Genomic DNA, 16574 nt, shown 5'->3' with positions numbered 1-16574 from the left:
CCCCGCCCCGCGCGGTCACGTGGCCGCGCCGCCGGGACGCCCGGGTCACGATGGCCGCCCGCGCCCTCTCGGCCTGCGCCCGCCGCCTGCTCCCGCGGCCCGTCCTGCCCGCGCCGCCGCCCGCCGCGCTCCGCACGCTCTGCCCGCCCTGCCCCCCGCCGCCGCCGCTGCTGCTGAGGCCGCGGGGGCCCGGCCTGGCCCTCCCCGCGCCGCCGCTCGCCCCGCGCCGCCCCTACTCGGAGCTGCCGCCCCTCACCCTGGACGGCATCCGCGAGCGCGTGCTGTACGTGCTCAAGCTGTACGACAAGATCGACCCCGAGAAGGCGAGCGGGGGGGGCTGGGCACCGGGGGGGATTGGGGGTGCGGAGAGGGCTGCGGGGGTGAGGGAGGGGCGGGGGGACAGCGGGGACCGGGGGGGGCTGGGGGTGGGAGAGGGCCGAGGGTGGGAGGGAGAGAGGTGGGATGGGGGTGTGTGAGGAGGCAACGAGGGGCCAGGGGGTGGGAGAGCCAGAGAAGGAGGACGGGGGCGTTGAGGGTGCCAAACATGGGGAGGGAGCGGGGGACAGAGGGGGCAGGAGCTGAGGGGCCGGGGGATGACAGGGACTGGGAGGGCAGGGGAGGCCAAAGGGGTCTGAAGGGTCCAGAGGGGACACACTGGGGTCATGGGGCTCCAGGGAGGCTGGGAGGTAGCAAGGGTGGGAGGACAGGGAGTTGAGGGAACAATGGTTGGTGGGATCTGGGGGTTCAGAGGGACAGTGAGGGACCAGGAGCAGCCAAAGGGGCAGAGGAGTAGCAGGGGGCTGGGGACAGTGAGGGGATGGAGGATGACCTGGGTGGGGTTAAGGGGGCTGGAGGGAGCAGAGAGGGGGAGCAGGAGGAAAGGGGGCTGAAAGGGGCTAGGATGGCGGGGGGCCAAGGTGCTGGTTGACCCCGTGGCCCCACTTGTCTCCCTGGTGCCATCAGAGCTGCAGCAGCTCATCCTCCATTTCGTCTTCCCACAGCTCACAGCTGAGTCCCACTTCATGAAGGACCTGGGTCTGGACAGCTTGGACCAAGTGGAGATCATCATGGCCATGGAGGACGAGTTCGGTAATGAGAGGAGGGTGGGATGGTCATCAGTGCTGCGCTTGCTTCTGTGGGTCCTGGGGCACAACCACAGCAAACTGGTACTGGTTCCTCTCTGGGGTCAGTGGTGCCAGCTTCTTGCTGGTGTGATCCAAAGGGAACCACGCAGTTGTCTGTTGGTGGGAACAGGCACTGATGGCTCCAGCAGGAGCCAGGAGAAGATGTTTGTCCGTCTGCCAGAGGCTGCTCTTCTCCCTGCAGCCCTCCAGGCACCCCACTCGTGTTGCTGTGGGCAGCCTGGACGGGGGCAGCAGGCTCTCTGTTCGTTGTGAAGGCTGCATCTGGGGCTGATATTGGTTCCTGCTTGTGACACTGCAGATATTTCAGGTTTTTCGTCACCAGAATTCATTCTCAGTATTGGGTGCTGCTAGAAAAATAGTGGGTTTTTTTACTTATTGGTTTATACTCTGAGTATCTTCTTACGTAATTTTGCCCTTCTCCATGCTTCCATTCACTAAACCCTGTCCTTAAGCACCACATCCACACATCTTTTAAACTACTCCAGGGACAGGGACTCCACCACTTCACCGAGCAGCTTCTTCCAGTGCCTGAGAACCCTTTCCCCAAAGTAACATTTCTTAGTATTCAATCTAAACCTCCCCTGATGCAAGAAGTGGGTTTCTGACCGGTTCCAGGGCCAAGAGCCCTTGTACTCCTTGCGGCTGCGACTCTGTGTCAGCTGTTGGTCGTGCAGACCCTGAGCCCGGGGGGCCTGTGTGTCCCCTGCCAAGCTGCAGGCCGGCAGTCATTGCTTCCTTTAGCCTTGCTCCCATTTCCCTTGTTCTGGCCTAAATACGTGCACTTTCTTCCAGGATTTGAAATTCCTGATGGAGACGCAGAGAAGTTAATGTGTCCACAAGAAATTGTCGATTACATTGCAGATAAGAAGGATGTTTATGAATAAAACCAGTTCTTTGAGGCCAAGTGAGTAGAAACGGGCTCTGTCGAGTATCTGGGGTAACGGTGGGTTCACGTGTGTGGCAGCAGAGGATGCCAAGGGGCGCGTTGGCCTCAGGGCTGTGGCAGGTAGGAGGAGGGCGGGAGCCACAGCCACCACCCACTTGGCACGGGAAGGATAAAACGAATCTGTTTTCCTGAGACATCCGCAGTTGGAGGGAGGATGTGGGGCTCGGTGACCCTTCACCTTGCCCTGCGTCATACTGCAGGCGCTCAGATTATCACAGATCTTTTAGGAGGTGGCAAATTGACTTAAGTCATCAAATTCCATCTCTCCAGTGCTCCTCGGCCACGCGCAGAGTGCACGGGGTCAGCAGCTCCATAGGGGTGGGATAGCACAGCTCTCAGCTGCCTGTGGCAGCCGTTTCCTCCTCATCAGCCAGGAAAGGGGAGGAAACGGCCAGGAAAGGGTTATTGGAGTGGCTGCCCTGAGAGCTCAGGGGCTGCAGGGGAAATGAGCAGCAGATCCCTCCACATCCCTGTTTGTTCCTGTGCGCCTGGCCTCCCCTGCGCTCCCCAAACATGGGGCAGGAGCTGCACCCCTTCGGTGCACACTGAGCCCTGGTGAGAATCCCAGCCATTCCAGAGACCCACAGACTTGTTATGTATCTGCTTCTGGTATCCAGCTTGTCTTGCCTCTGCCTGACCACGGCTGTGCCCCAGGCAGGGGGGCTCTGGGCTGCTGGAAGGCTAAATGCGTGAATATTTTATTCTAACAGGAGGCGACCACATCACCAGGATGGGGCTGGTGTCAGCAGGGTGAATGTAAGCGCACATGCTGTACTGTGACTACTTCCATCGCAACGTTGTGCTCGGACATTGTATTTAAAGCTGTTGGAATATATTGTCCTTAAAAAACGAGGAGAAAAAGGAATAAATATCTAAGACCACCGTGTTAATGGCTTTTCCATTTTGTGCTGTCCGTGCCTCCCTGTGTCAGTGTGGGAAGGACCCTCCAGGGACGCGTCACCGTCTGCGCTACAAACACCCTCTCTAACTTGGCTCTGCCTGGCGCGGCTGTTATCCCGGGATGAGGGCACGGTTATCCTGGGAGGGCGAGTGTGGCTTTGGGGCTGCCAGGCTCTGTGCACGTCACTGTGTTGCTGTTCCTTCTTTCTGCTGGGCACAAAGCTCTGTGCCCTCTCCCGCTGCAGGCATCGCTCCTCCCCGCTCTCACTGCCCTTCCCAGTACTTTTCCTTTACTGTTTATTTAATCTTTGCTGGTAAAACCGAGCAGGTTCCGTTTGAAAAGCTGCTGCTTTCCTGATGGAAAAAAAAAGGAGGGAATGGCCTCCCCACTGCCGAAAAGCAGAACTGCATCCATGTTTCTGGAAGCCCAGCTAATCTCAGCACGGAAGGCTGGCTCTGAATCTCTCCCAAGACAGAAACAAGTTATTTCTGGACACCACACAGTTTTTCCTCTGGGGCAGGGAGCACTTTCCGATGCCAGAGGCACCACTAGGCTGGCAGCCAAGGAAGTGCTGCTTGGTAACACATCCCCTCTGGCAGTGGGATGGCGGAGGATGGAAAGCGAAGCTGAGGTGATGCCTGAGCGTAGGGTGGGTGCTCTCAGCAGCTGCCTTTCCCTACCAAATTCACACTGGGACAAATCTCTGGGCCAGCTGGGTGACCCCCCAGCCTGCAGCGAGCTTGGTGCCTTGGGAGACTCCTTCATCGCTCTGACACCCCAAAGGGGTCCGAGATGGTTTCCAGAGGGGCGATGCAGTTCTCTTACCCTGGAGAAGAGGAGGCTGAGGGGAGACCTCATTGCTCTCTACAACTACCTGAAAGGAGGTTGTGGAGAGGAGGATGCTGGCCTCTTCTCCCAAGTGACAGGGGACAGGATGAGAGGGAATGGCCTCAAGCTCCGCCAGGGGAGGTTTAGGCTGGACATTAGGAAAAAATTCTTCACAGAAAGGGTCATTGGGCACTGGAACAGGCTGCCCAGGGAGGGGGTTGAGTCACCTTCTCTGGAGGTGTTTAAGGCACGGGTGGACGAGGTGCTAAGGGGCACGGTTTAGTGTTTGATGGGAATGGTTGGACTCGATGATCCGGTGGATCTCTTCCAACCTGGTTATTCTATGATTCTATGAAATGGGGGGAAGGTGCGGCTGTGGCCTCTGCATCCCCGGTGGGTTCCCGTGTGCCCTGGGCAGGAGGCTCCAGCTTGGGGCAGGAGGGGGCTCGGGGGTGTGGGGTCCGGGGGCCTCGGAGCCGCAGCTGCGGGGGTGACGGGAGGGACCCCGGGGCCAGGAGGCTCGGGGGGAGGTGGGGAGGCTGCAGTTGTGTATCCCCGGGGTCCCCGCGGCTCCGACCCATCGCCGGGGCCTGAATCCCGAGCCCCATCCCCGGGACCGACCCCCGGGGCGGGCGGGGCGGGGGCGCTGCCCGGCGCCTCCCCCGCCGCAGCGGGGCGGGTGGTGGCTCTTCCTGCCGCCCGGGCAGAGCCGGCAGCGCCTCCCGCCATGCGGCGGCTCCCGAGGCTCCCGAGGCTGCTGGCCGCCGCCGGTGAGCGATGGGGATGCGGTGCCGGGCGGGGGGAGGCGGGCACAGCCGCGGGGAACGGGGCACCGGGGAGCTGGGAGACACCGGGGAGCGGCGGGAGGAGCGGTCTAGGGTCTGGGGGGGGGGGGGGTGGGGGGGGGGTCGTGGGGCGGCTCGGAGCCCCCGCCCCGCGCGGAGCCGGACCCGGCGCTCTCGGCTCTCTCCGCAGTGATCGCGCAGTGCTGCGCGCACCTCTGCCCCGCGCTCCGCACCGGCACCGGCTCAGCCCCGCTCGCCGCCTCCGCCGACCCCGGGGACCCCCCGCGGGCCGAGCCGCCGCCCGCACCCCCCGCCCCGAGCGGCCCCCGGGGGGGCGGGGAGGAACCGCGACCCCCGGACACCCCCGGCCCCGGGGACCCTCGGGCACCGCCGGGCACCGCGCCGGGACCGGCCTCCCCGAGCCCCGCGCCGGGGGCCAGGAGGGGCCCGGGGGTGACGGCGCCGGGGGTGACCGCCCCGGGTCCCGGCCGGGCTGCCGAGGGGCCCAGCCCCGCTGCCGCCGCCCCCCCGGCAGCGCTGACCCCGCGGCACCGGGGGGATGCGGCCGCCGCCACCCCCCGAACCCCGGGGGGGACCCCGCTGCGGGCGGGTGGCACCGAGCCCGGGGCAGCGACTGCCCCGCCGAGCGGGCACCCGCGCAGCCCGGGCCCCTCCGCGGCCCCCGGGAGCCCCTGGCAGCGCCTGACGCCGCCTGCGGCTTCCCTGCCACCGGGCACTGCGGGTGGTGGCACCGACACCAGCACCGCTGACACCACTGCCACCGCGGCCACTGCCACGGCCAGCACTGCCACCCCTGCTGCTGCCACCACTGACACCTCTGGAGCTGCCATCACTGCCACCTCTGCAGCTGCCACCACTGCCACCTCTGGAGCTGCCACCACTGTCACCTCTGCAGCTGCCACCACAGCCACCACTGTAGCTGCCACCGTTGCCACCTCTGGAGCTGCCACCACTGCAGCTGCCACCACTGTCACCTCTGCAGCTGCCACCACAGCCACCACTGCAGCTGCCACCACTGCAGCTGCCACCACTGCCGCTGCCACCACTGCCACCACTGTAGCTGCCACCACTGCAGCTGCCACCACTGCAGCTGCCACCACTGCCACCACTGTAGCTGCCACCATTGCCACCACTGCAGCTGTTGCCACTGCCACCTCTGGAGCTGCCACCTCTGCAGCTGCTGCTGCCACTGCCACCATCACAGCTGCCACCACCAGCCCAGCACTGCTTGGGGACGTGGGGACGGTCACGCCGGAGCCTGGTGCTGCAGTGTTGCCGGGGGCTGCGGGTAGGCTAACGCGGGGACCCCCAGCTCATCTCCCCACCACGGTGCCAGGGTCCTTTGGGCAGCCCTCTGGGCCCCTGGGTGGCCCTGGGTCCCCCCCGGCTGCCGGGGACACCGCTCTGGGCGAGCTGCCGAGCAGCCCCACAGGGCAGGTGGACGACAGCACCCCCGGCACGACGGCAGCGGGCAGAGCCCCCCAGGTGTTCATCGCTGAGGATCAGCCGCCCCTGCTCAGAGGTGGGTTTGGGGTTTGGGTGCAGCAGGATGGGGGGAGCCTGGGGCTGGCAGTGGTGGCCCCCAGCGCGGGTCCCCATCGTGCTGATCCCGTCTCCCCTCCCGCAGCGTCCATCCTGCGCATCCCCTGCGAGCTGGTGCTGGACATGGTGTTCACCCCCGCCCTGCAGGACCCCGCGTCCCACGCTCACCAGGTGCTGCTGCGCGACTTCAACCGCACGGTGAGGGCTGGGGCCGCGGGGGGCTGCGGCCGCATCCTGCGCCGCACTCAGCTCACACCCTGCACAGGTCGCGCCTCTCTTCGCGGCGGTGCCGGGGTTCCTGCGGCTGGAGGTGACGGAGATCAGGTAGGAGCACGTGCGGCCGCTTGGCGTGTGACGCTCCCTGGCACGTGGGGTCACACGCCGCGGGGATGTCCCGGGGCTGCGAGGCGTCCCCGGACTGAGGATGGGTGTCCCCGCAGGGAGGGCAGTGTGGTGCTGGCGTACGACGCGCTGTTCTCGGCGCAGCAGGCGCAGGTGCCGGGGCTGGTCGCGCTCCTCGACGCCGTGCTGGGCTCCGTGGGCGATCGGCCGGGGCTGGCGGTGGGCGCAGCCCCCATCCTGCGCCACGCGCTGCTGGGTGAGTCCGGGGTTTTCTCTGGGTGCCGGACCCTCCTGGGGCTTGTGGGGTGGGCACGTGCCCGGCCCCAGCTCTCCGCTCGGCGGGTTCGGGGCGGCACAGCCGGAGCTCATCCCTGCAGAGCGGCCGCTGGACCCGTGTGCTGTGCTCTTCGCGTGCCGGGCCGGCTTCACCTGTGTGGCTGGGGTGGCCGGGAACGCCACGTGCACCTCCCTCTGCCACCGTGACTACTGCAAGAACCAGGGCATCTGCACCCACGCGCCGGAGCGCGCGCCGCTGTGCCGGTGAGTGCCCGCTGCGGCCCCGGGGCGGCGGGAGCTGCCGGCGGCAGCTGACGGTGCCCTCGGTGTAGGTGCCCGGTCGGCAGCGATTTCTGGTTCGTGGGGCTGCGTTGCGACTACCGGGTGACGCGGCAGAGCCTGCTGGGTACGGCCGCCGGCGTCCTGCTCAGCATCGTCCTCCTGGGCGCTGTCGCCGCCGCCGTCGTCGTCCGACGCTTCAAGGCGCTGCTGCTGGAGGCGCGGGCGGAGCAGACGCGCAGCAGGTGGGGCCGCGTGGCCCTCGTGGCCCTCGAGGGGCTCGCCAGGGCTGGGCTCGCGCTGAGCACGCCAAGACAAACACTCTGCGGCAGCCGAGAGCCGCGAGCGGGCGGCGCTGGGGCTGGGGAGCACATGGGGGGCCCCAGGGTGGCTGGTGCCAGGGCCCCGCAGGCTGTGGTGGTGCCACATATCTGGGGGCTGTGTCTGTGTGTCTGTCTGTCCATCCCAGTGCCCTGTGGAGCTGCACGACTGTGCCACTGGGTCTGGTGTCCGTGTGTCCGTGCCGGCACGGTGCCCGGGGGATGCTGGTGTCCCCAAGCTGGCCCTGGAGCAGCCGTGTGAGCGCAGGAAAGGAGGCTGCAGCGTGGCTGGACCGTGGGGCACTGACAATCCTCTAAATGCGTGATCCCAGGACGCCCAGACCCCTCTGGGTGCCGGGGCTGTGGGTGGGGAGCGGGGCAAGAGCCAAGGACTGGGAGCGCCGGGGTAACGTGCTCTGTCCTGGCCCCACCAGCGTGTTGTAATGCACCGCGGGGCTCGTTCCTGAGGAAACCGCTGCAACAGCTGCCGGGCTGCGGCCAGATGTTCGGTGTCATGGGCTCTGCAGGGTGGACCCAGCCCAGAGCCAGGAAATTAGGGTGGAAACTCAACCCATGCTCTGTGCTCGCCGTGGGTGCCTGTGCAGATGGGTGTGCGTGTGGATGCACGTGTGCATGTGGGTTCATGTGAGCGTGGACGTGTGTCTGCCTGCAGGGGTGTGTGTGTGTGTGTGCAGGTGTGTGTGTGCAGGTGTGTGTGTGCAGGTGTGTGTGTGCAGGTGTGTGTGCGCAGGTGGATGCTGGTGCCTGCGTGTGTCCTGCGTTGCCGCAGCTGCCGTGCCGTGTGCCGCAGCTACCGGCGGTTCTGCCGGCTGGACGACGTCTCGGCGCAGTACTGGTCGCGCTCCCGGCTGCCCTCGGCCAGCTCCCTCGACAACCCGGCCTTCAGCAACTCGGAGGAGCTGCTGCACCTGCAGATCTTGGACAACGGCTGCTGCGGCTGCCGGGAGGACTCGGGCATCACCGGCAGCTCCAAGCATGGCCCCGTGCCACCCGCCCGCCGGCCCAGGTACAGCGTTGGTTCCCCAGCCCAAGGAGTGCGGGATCGTCTTTTATTGGCTCAGGGTAGGGGTGAAGCAGGGAGCGAGGTGGTTTGGGGCTCAGTCACCTTCCCTGGAGGTGTTTAAGGGATGGGTGGACGAGGTGCTGAGGCGCACGGTTTAGTGATTGATGGGAATGGTTGGACTCGATCCGGTGGGTCTCTTCCAACCTGGTGATTCTATGATTCAGCCGCCTGTCCTGGCACCCCAAGGCCTCGCCCCGTGCTGGGCTCTCGGTGCCCATCACCACGTCCTTTGGTGGCCAAGGACAAAGCAGCGGTTTCTCCCCAGCCCTAGAAAGAGCTGAGTGTGCTGGGGACTGGTTTGCCAGCAGAAGGGGCAGAAGCTGCAGGAGCCGGCGCGGTTCTGTGCACGAAAGGCTCAGGATCAGCTCTGGGGGGTGGATGAATGGAAAACGGCTCCTGGAATTTTCCATTTGCAGGAACAAAGGGTGCTGCAGGGGAACGGCTCCTGTGCGGGATCTGGGGGTGCGGGTACAGGGAGGGCATCGCCTGCAGGAACCCAACACCTGCAAACTGGGTCCCTGGGGCGCTCTGTCAGCCCCAGCCAGGCTTTCAACCCCTCCTCCCCAGCTTTAGTTTTTAATGCCTTTTCTTCCCAGCTTCCATTACGAGTGGGACATGAGCTCCAGCAGCGTGAACGATCCCATGGTGGACTCGGGAAAAGCCAGTGACATTTCTGTGTCGAGCTGGCCCATGGAGCCCACGCAGTGGGTGCCCTTTCCCCTCCTGCACCAGCTCTCCCGACAGCGGCCGGTGAGCAGAGGGAGCCAGGGAAGGGGCTCAGGGGTGCGGGGATGCCCCCAGGTGCCCCTTTTCTCTCCTCCGGGAGCCACCGGCTCCTCCCTTGCAGTCCAGCTGGACTCGCTTTTCTCCGCAGCACCGGGCCAGGCGGCCCCGCTCGTACTGCGAGGGGATGGAGCTGGGCAGCCTGGAGCGGAGCTGGACAGCCTGAGAGCCACAGAGCAGAGCACAGGCAAGCGTTGAGCGTTTAAAACCAACCACGTTTTATTTCCACGTACAAGCTCAGTGAAGGGATTTCACACACTTTGACGATACAATCAGCGCAGGTGCGGTGTCCGTTCCACACGAGGCAGGGGCCGAGGTTCCCTGCCCCACTGTCTCCACGGCTTCGGACCAGACGTGGGCAGCCAGCTTTGGCTCGGGCCAGCGCCGTTCCCAGCGAGCGGTTACAGAAGCGTCTCGCACCGCACAATGCTGGCATCCAACAGAGTCCACGACCGACATCCGGCAATTGGGAAGTGAAGGCTAACAGCTCTGGAGTCACCATCCTACGTACAGACACGGGCTGCCCTCGAGCCCCTGCAGAACAAGCTAAAGCCACTGTGAAAGTGAAATACAAACTAAGCGCTGCTGCATTGTTCATCATGATTAATGTAAATGAGGTATAAATTGAAACACCAGTACGTTTTAAGCATTAAAGTTTATTTTCCACAACGCTCTCCTTATTTGCGAGTGTCCTCTGGAGCATCGAGCTGGGCACAGGCGGTGGGGACAGAGGGGACGGGGCGTTGGAGCGTGGCGTGGCGGAGGGCAACGGGTCCCAAAGGTGCTCGGATAGAAAAGGAAAAGCAAGCTGCAGGTTCTACACTTACACTCTCGTCTCATAGCGGGCACGTAGAGGGGGGAGGTTGCTAGAATAAAATGCAGATCTGTTCATAAAAAAAAAAAACAGTTTGCTAAAAGGAAAAAAAAAAACCCTCAAAACTGTGGGAATACAGAGCTACTGCATCGTTCCATATTGTCCTTGGATAGAAAACAGCCTACAAATAAAGTCACAAAAAATAGACAGTTATATGCTGAGCAGCCAAAAACATCATGATTTATTAATATCTGGAGAAACTTCATAGTTCAAACACAACCAAACTGTACATTTTACAATCACATTCTATTTGTAAACAGTTAAAAGCCACTGACTTCTTTTGCATCTTCGGACACAAACAGTTAGAATCAAGGCAATGAAATGATGGCGATTTCTGCACTGTTAAAATTGTTTACCCTTGCCCAGTCTTCAACTCATGGACTACGCAAGCTTTGTAGATAATACCTTTTGTGGCAAAAAAAGATGTAACTTGTTACTTTTGCAAGAAAGTCTTTGCGAGAACTTTTTAAACATTTAAAACTCGTGTACAACAAACGATTCTGTAAGCCCAAGAACCTGGTTACAGTATGCATAGTTACTCAGTTCGGCTTTAAGGTACGACAGTTCAACGTTAACACAGTCACGAGAGCAGGAACGGAGCCACTCGATGGGGTTACAAAAGAACCGGAGAACTACGGATTATCAGCAAACCACCACCACTCACTAATAAAAAGACAGCGTCAGAAAGCGGTTACGTCAAACTCCAGCTTGAAGCATCTTTTTTTTTTGGCAGAGAAAAATCTTACAGAGCAATTATCAGTGCTAAAAGTTGAGTTTTTTTTTTTTTTCCCTATAAGAAACTACAAGGAGTTTTTACTGGGGAACTGGTTTTCCTGAGAGCCATGCTCTTTGATTTAGGATACAGGACTAGAAAACAAAAGGACATGGCCAAACACTGTTCGTTATTCCCAGAGATAGAAAGCATCTTTTTTCATTCGCAATTTTTTTTTTTGTCTTTTTAAAAATTTTTAAAATGATGGAAGAGTAAACATTTTTTTTTTCTCAAAAAACAAAAACAAAAAATATTCTGTAAACAAGAAGGTGCCCACACGGGCACCCCCAAAACAAAATTGAAAGCCTATTGAAAGTGCAGGACCCCCCTGGCTGGCAGGCTGGGTTGCAAGTCACAGCTGTGGCCACAGTTTTTTAAACTGCAGAGCTAAATTCTTTAGTTTTATACATGAAAAAACTGGTGCAATACTTTCATTCATAATCCTAAGTCAGCATCATAACTCGATCTTGAAACGCCACAATACCACGATAAGGTAGGCATACATCAAGGCATAGTAGAGAGCGCACACTGTTTGTTAAGAACATCCTTGAGTAAACATTTACACGTGAACTGCTGCCTCCCCGATATTGCCGATTGGACAGAGAGAACATCAGTCAGTGCAAAGTTAAAAAAGCTCATACTCCAACATCATCAGCAAAATGCAAACAAAAAAATGGAATTCAAAGGAAAAAACATGATGAATATACACAAATGAGCTCATTCCAAGCAGTTTTATATGGATAGCACTATCTGGAAGTGTAAATATATACTTTTTTCACATTATAATATTGGCCTGCATGATTCAAGTATTCAAACTGATATGTTTTGGGCTAAAACAAAGTGGAAAATGTGCAGAAAGTAACTGTTTCCACAGGTGACCCCCTCGCTGTAGGTGAAAAGTCCAAATTAGTGCTGCTTTGTTACATCTTGAGGTCACAGTTTATTAGTTGAAAAAAGTAAAAGGTTACATGGACTCTCCACCTCCACCCAGGTGGTCAACAGACAGGAAAGCGTTGATGGGGGACGGGCTGCTCATTCCCCGGGTGTCACTGCTGCTTGGGGCGCCCCACAGGCTCGTGGAATAGTTGGGGCTTCCCCAAAGTGAAGTGCCATGAAGGTCTCCACTGCTAGTTCCCGACAGCCCAGCACCATTCCAGTGATTTAGATCATTACGGGTTGAGAACGAATGGGAACCGTCAATGGATCCAAGTCGGTTCTGGCTGGATCCGAGAGATTGCCAGCCAGGAGACGGAGTCAGAGACTGGCCTTGTGCAAAGAAGCGACTAATCTCCTCTTCACTGGCAAACTCAGCAAGAATAGTAGTGTTCCCTAATACACACCTGTGGGAGGAGGAGAAGAGCACGTTTTAGACGGACAGACTGCCTTCCCCTGGCCTCTGCACTAAGAGTGCTCCGAACACTTCACGTAAGCCCATCTGGTGAGAATCCCTGCACGCACGCAGTTCTTCCAACCCAAACCAACACTGACAGCTGCTTAAATGTGAGACTAAAAAAGAAAACACTTACATGTGCAGAGATTTTTGTGCCTTCACTACCTCTTCTTTTGAACTGTAACGGACCAAAGCATTACCGTGTGGGAGGTTAAGGTGGAATGTTATTAGAGGACCGTGCTGCATGCACAGCGTACGCAGGGTTGAGCCATCGATCTGGGAATGAAACAAATGCAGAGCATGAGGATGGCCTGCACGACGCCCCGACTCCAGCACAGGGCTCCCCCTGCCTGCCCCAGACTTACCTGAGGTGTAAGGTTTTTCAGAACCAGCCAATTTGTTATTCTCCCTGAGCTGCTCTCACCCCAGCTTGAACCTGAAGGAGGGAAAGTAAAGGAGTTGGTACCCTGCACACAGAGCAGCAGGGCATCAGGAGGAGCCCGAGGAGCTGCATAGCAGCAGACAGTTCTTATTCACAAATAATAACTCAGGCGGTACTAATATTTGCCAGACTTCATCCCATCAGAAGGCTATTCTGGGATGGTACGGGGCTTAATATCTGTATCTACTCATTTTCTTAACCTTCTGAAGTGTTTTGATCATGCAAACGCAGATACAAGTAGCTACACTGTCACCAGATAATCATAACTGAAGCAAAAATACAAAGATACTTGTTTTGATTCTTGCTGTGAGCTCAGGGCGGTTCCAAAGCCTGGCTGAAGGCTCCCCGGGCTACCATGATCTAATTCTTTACGGTATGAGCCACTCTCTGAAAAATGCTTAAAAGGCAACTGCGTTCAGCTGCAGAGATGTCAAACTCAAAGCGCTGGGAGAGCTGCTCATACTGACAGAGGGAACAGCAGTGACAGCCGTTTCTGTGCTGCGCACAGCACCCAGTCCTGCCCCAGTTCTATTATGCAATGCAACTCAGGGTACAGGGACCTGCTTTGGCTTCTGGCACAACAAACGGCACAGGCGTTTGCTAACAGGGTCAGAGCACATAACCAACACACAGGAGACTCCCTGGCTTGATAATACAACACCTTCGCATACAGGACATCCTTACCAGGGGTGTATCTGGCATCAGAACTTCCCCATCCTCCACCCAAGCGAAGGGAGTTATCCCAAGTGGACAGCGGTGGTTTCTGGCCTGTCAGCCCTGGAGGTGGGCGGGATGGAGCAGTGATGCTTTTAGGTGGCAAAGGGACCTTCCACAGCTCATGAGCCAGAGAGGTGTTAGTGACTGATCCAGGAGACCATGTTGATTTGGAATCACTGTTTCTGGCTACTGAAAGACACGTAAAGGCAACAGTCATTGCTGCGCTGCTGGGACCGTCACTGTGCTACAAATAAAAGCTGCTAATTAGAGTAAAATCAATACAGCTGCTTTGAAAAGCAGTGAAGTTATCACTGAGACCTCAGGACCACGTCTTATTAACATTTCTCATCCCCCTGCAGCACGTGAAGGGGAGAAACCCCAGCTGAGAGCTACATAAACAGACATCACCTGAAGTGCTTTGTGCTGTACTGCTGAGGGAAACATTGTAGTTGGAGGCACGAATGGATGACCAGGCACTAGTTGAAGGCAGCGTGGTGTTCAAAGATGAGGATGACCCTGTAACACAGACAGAAGTCAATCACAGCGCAGCACATCACAAACACAATAAAAGTAACAGGCATGGCTTGTTGGCCAGCCTCAACACATCTGCATGGCGGGGGCCTCCTGCACTCTTCTACATCCCTTCTTCATCCAAAGGGATGTATGTGGTGGCAGGCACGCATTGCAAAGTACCCTGCACTTGCAGCAAGCAAAGCTCGGTGACGGCAGTGGCGAGGCTGCTGAGCTTTGCTTGCCTCCCCTCAGACAGAGCCCCTTGGTGCACAGTGTGACATCCGCATGCAGACCAGCAGCCTCCACTCGCTCTGCCCGCATTCTTGGAAGCTGCGTTGCATTGCATCAAGTAGCAGTGCTCGAGCCAAAGATGAGCTTTTCAGCCGTGAAATCCACAACACAGAGATAAACAAAAAGATGAGCAAACAGCAAACCCATCTCCCAGCAAAGAGCCTCTCTATGCGACCGAAGGAAGAGCAGCATGCGATTAACTCGAGCCCGCAGCACTGAACGCACCAGTGTTCCTGTCCCTGAGGTGGTCAACTTCCCGCACAGTATTAATTGAGAGATTGTTTATGACACTGCCAGGAGTGACGTAAGGGTCAGTTTCAGGGTCGATGTTTGGATAACCTTTCCATGGCTCACCAGGACGAAACTCTAGAAACAGAGTCAAAAAAGAAGCTTGGTTTGATTTTCTTTCTTTTGTTTTTACAGGAAACAGCTGAATAAACACCACATCCTTTAATGACTGACAATCCCAAACCTCTTAAGCATTTATTTCACTTGATTTAGTCTTCTTTTCACTTTATTCACTTCATTTCTAGTTTCCCTGGTCCTGTCTCACCAGGGTAAAATCTCAAAGCAGGGCAAGAGACTTCTCTTTGTAAACAACAGAGCTTGACTTCAATCTGCTAAACGCATGCCCTTCATGCTGTTCTGCTGGCTGCTCCCCTGCCCCTCCGCATGGAACGACCAAAGAACCCAGAAGAAACAGCAGGATGGTAAAAGCCAGGGAAGGCAGAGCCTGACTTTGCATACCTGGTGGCCAGTTAACACTGCTAGAGCCGTTAGGCGATTTGGCACGGGGCCAGCCATCCCCAATGGATCCAGGAGGACTGGCTGGGGAGTTACTGCTGTTCATAAAGTCGTATGGAACAAACGGAGACTCTTCCAGCCTAAAACCACTTGAAATAGCACCTAGTGAAAAGAAAACCCCAGTTATCAAGTATTTTTCACAGCCACTGTTTATATTCTACACACCTGTATGTCTATAAAAACACATCCATGCAAAGCACTCGTGACATACACTGCCCCCTTACGTCAAGCTATAGAGGAAGTTGTACAGGATTATAGAAATGAAAATGAAATCTGTTTGAATAATTCTAGAGAAAACCTGAGTATTCTCCCACAAAACCATCTCATTACAATAGCACATGTATTAATCTTCAGTAAAATATTAATTCAAGAGGGCGAGAGTATTCTGTGAGACTCTGGCTGGACAGCAGGGTCAGTGAAAGTCTTCTGTGACGGGAGGGCTCTTGGGTGAAACACCTACAAAACCTGAGGGATTTTTAGCTCCCGCAAAACTCCACAAATTCTACTCATATTCCTGAGGTGGGAATCACGGAGGCAGAGCAGGGAACGACAGGACTGTAGGGAATCCATCTGATTCTCTGCAAGTCTTATAAGGAGTTTAGAAGTTCCTACGTAGCAAAGCCAAAGCCAAAGCCATTCAGTTGAGGGTATTGATGACTTTTGCTGGTGATCCAGTGCAATACAGAGTTCAAATAATGAAATCCCTACACCCTTTTGAAAACGGGACATACAGCCCCAGTACCAGTACTGCCTCCTGGCCACCCATGAGAGCTGGTCGCCACTCATGGCGCCAGTGGGGATCTCTGGGCACTGCAGGCAGCGAGCCACTTCGAGCCATTTCATAGCAGCAAAACAGCTGACAAATCTAAAAATATCCTGAGATTCTGAAGACTGTGAAGGAACAAGAGAGCGGAGACATTTGACATCTATCTTCAGACACAGAACCTTGGTGCTAGAGACTCAAATTTTAACCGGGTGAGATTTCAAGCAACTGAAACAGTTGAAATGTCATAGGAATCCCGATTGCTGGAATGAAATATGAAGCAACCGAGCCCGCCTCCTCTAGAACCAAGTACAGCAATGGTACTGGTCTGTCCCTGCCAAGCTCTCCCCATTTTTAGAATGCAAACATACACCTTCATCACCAAAACCTGTAACTAAAACTGTCAGGCATGACTAGAATGTGTGCACACAGAGTTAAATGCCCTTAAATCACCTCAAGGCCAGCTGGGTGAGGGCAAAGGAAGCTAGAAAGCCTAAAAGCTTTTGATTTAAATATCTATGAAGCTTTACAACCCAGGGTAAGGCAAAGCCAGTAGCAACAGTTGCACTTACAGAAAATTCTGATTACAAAACGAATTCTGCACCTTTCGACCAAACATCATCCCAAATCACTTCTGTGAGTAAGAACATTCCGGAAAGCTCCGGGCTGCCAGACAAGACAGGCAGCAATTTGGCACAGACCACACACTGCCCTTCTGACAGGTACACGCACCACAGCAGCAGGTACAACCGCAAG

At 57.2% G+C, this 16574-nt stretch overlaps 3 protein-coding genes across 13 annotated transcripts in view; 2 read left to right on the top strand and 1 right to left on the bottom strand.

Annotated features, from left to right (window-relative positions):
• Positions 1-25: 25 nt before the first annotated feature.
• On the top strand, positions 26-2981 carry NDUFAB1 (NADH:ubiquinone oxidoreductase subunit AB1). Its single transcript, XM_069869783.1, has 4 exons — positions 26-323; positions 1002-1089; positions 1938-2049; positions 2802-2981. Exons 1-3 carry the CDS (start codon positions 51-53, stop codon positions 2027-2029), a joined length of 453 nt encoding a protein of 150 aa, XP_069725884.1. The 5' UTR covers positions 26-50; the 3' UTR covers positions 2030-2049; positions 2802-2981.
• A 2183-nt stretch (positions 2982-5164) lies between these two features.
• On the top strand, positions 5165-9920 carry LOC138727772 (mucin-17-like). The gene is made up of 10 exons (XM_069870540.1): positions 5165-5215; positions 5305-6148; positions 6254-6366; positions 6434-6492; positions 6609-6766; positions 6888-7050; positions 7119-7310; positions 8197-8412; positions 9066-9219; positions 9344-9920. Exons 1-10 carry the CDS (start codon positions 5165-5167, stop codon positions 9416-9418), a joined length of 2025 nt encoding a protein of 674 aa, XP_069726641.1. The 3' UTR covers positions 9419-9920.
• Positions 9921-10276: 356 nt separating this feature from the next.
• The window catches only part of TNRC6A (trinucleotide repeat containing adaptor 6A), a 73858-nt gene continuing 67560 nt past the window's right edge, over positions 10277-16574 (bottom strand). For 7 of the 11 annotated variants that reach the window (XM_069869929.1, XM_069869931.1, XM_069869927.1 and 4 more), the window contains 7 exons: positions 14999-15157; positions 14477-14617; positions 13856-13963; positions 13415-13636; positions 12654-12724; positions 12425-12564; positions 10277-12238 (listed from right to left, as the gene is read on the bottom strand). In XM_069869929.1, the coding sequence (XP_069726030.1) occupies positions 11863-12238; positions 12425-12564; positions 12654-12724; positions 13415-13636; positions 13856-13963; positions 14477-14617; positions 14999-15157 (1217 nt within the window). In that variant the 3' untranslated portion in view covers positions 10277-11862. The remainder of the gene's footprint in view (positions 12239-12424; positions 12565-12653; positions 12725-13414; positions 13637-13855; positions 13964-14476; positions 14618-14998; positions 15158-16574) is intronic. The other 4 variants (XM_069869936.1, XM_069869937.1, XM_069869928.1 and 1 more) reach the window with 1 other exon arrangement.

This window comes from Phaenicophaeus curvirostris, chromosome 16 (genome assembly GCF_032191515.1).
Source record: "Phaenicophaeus curvirostris isolate KB17595 chromosome 16, BPBGC_Pcur_1.0, whole genome shotgun sequence".
Lineage (NCBI taxonomy): Eukaryota > Metazoa > Chordata > Aves > Cuculiformes > Cuculidae > Phaenicophaeus > Phaenicophaeus curvirostris.
This window is presented reverse-complemented; position numbering and strand designations above follow the sequence as displayed.

What these genes read in the sequence shown, in the direction of transcription:
- NDUFAB1 (XM_069869783.1), top strand. Translation starts at nt 51, where the DNA reads ATGGCCGCCCGCGCCCTCTCGGCCTGCGCCCGCCGCCTGCTCCCGCGG. An exon ending in ACAAGATCGACCCCGAGAAG is followed by an intron (nt 324 to 1,001) that starts GCGAGCGGGGGG and finishes GTCTTCCCACAG; the next exon opens with CTCACAGCTGAGTCCCACTT. An exon ending in GGCCATGGAGGACGAGTTCG is followed by an intron (nt 1,090 to 1,937) that starts GTAATGAGAGGA and finishes ACTTTCTTCCAG; the next exon opens with GATTTGAAATTCCTGATGGA.
- LOC138727772 (XM_069870540.1), top strand. Translation starts at nt 5,165, where the DNA reads ATGCGGCCGCCGCCACCCCCCGAACCCCGGGGGGGACCCCGCTGCGGG. An exon ending in GGGGACCCCGCTGCGGGCGG is followed by an intron (nt 5,216 to 5,304) that starts GTGGCACCGAGC and finishes AGCCCCTGGCAG; the next exon opens with CGCCTGACGCCGCCTGCGGC. An exon ending in GCGGAGCAGACGCGCAGCAG is followed by an intron (nt 7,311 to 8,196) that starts GTGGGGCCGCGT and finishes CGTGTGCCGCAG; the next exon opens with CTACCGGCGGTTCTGCCGGC.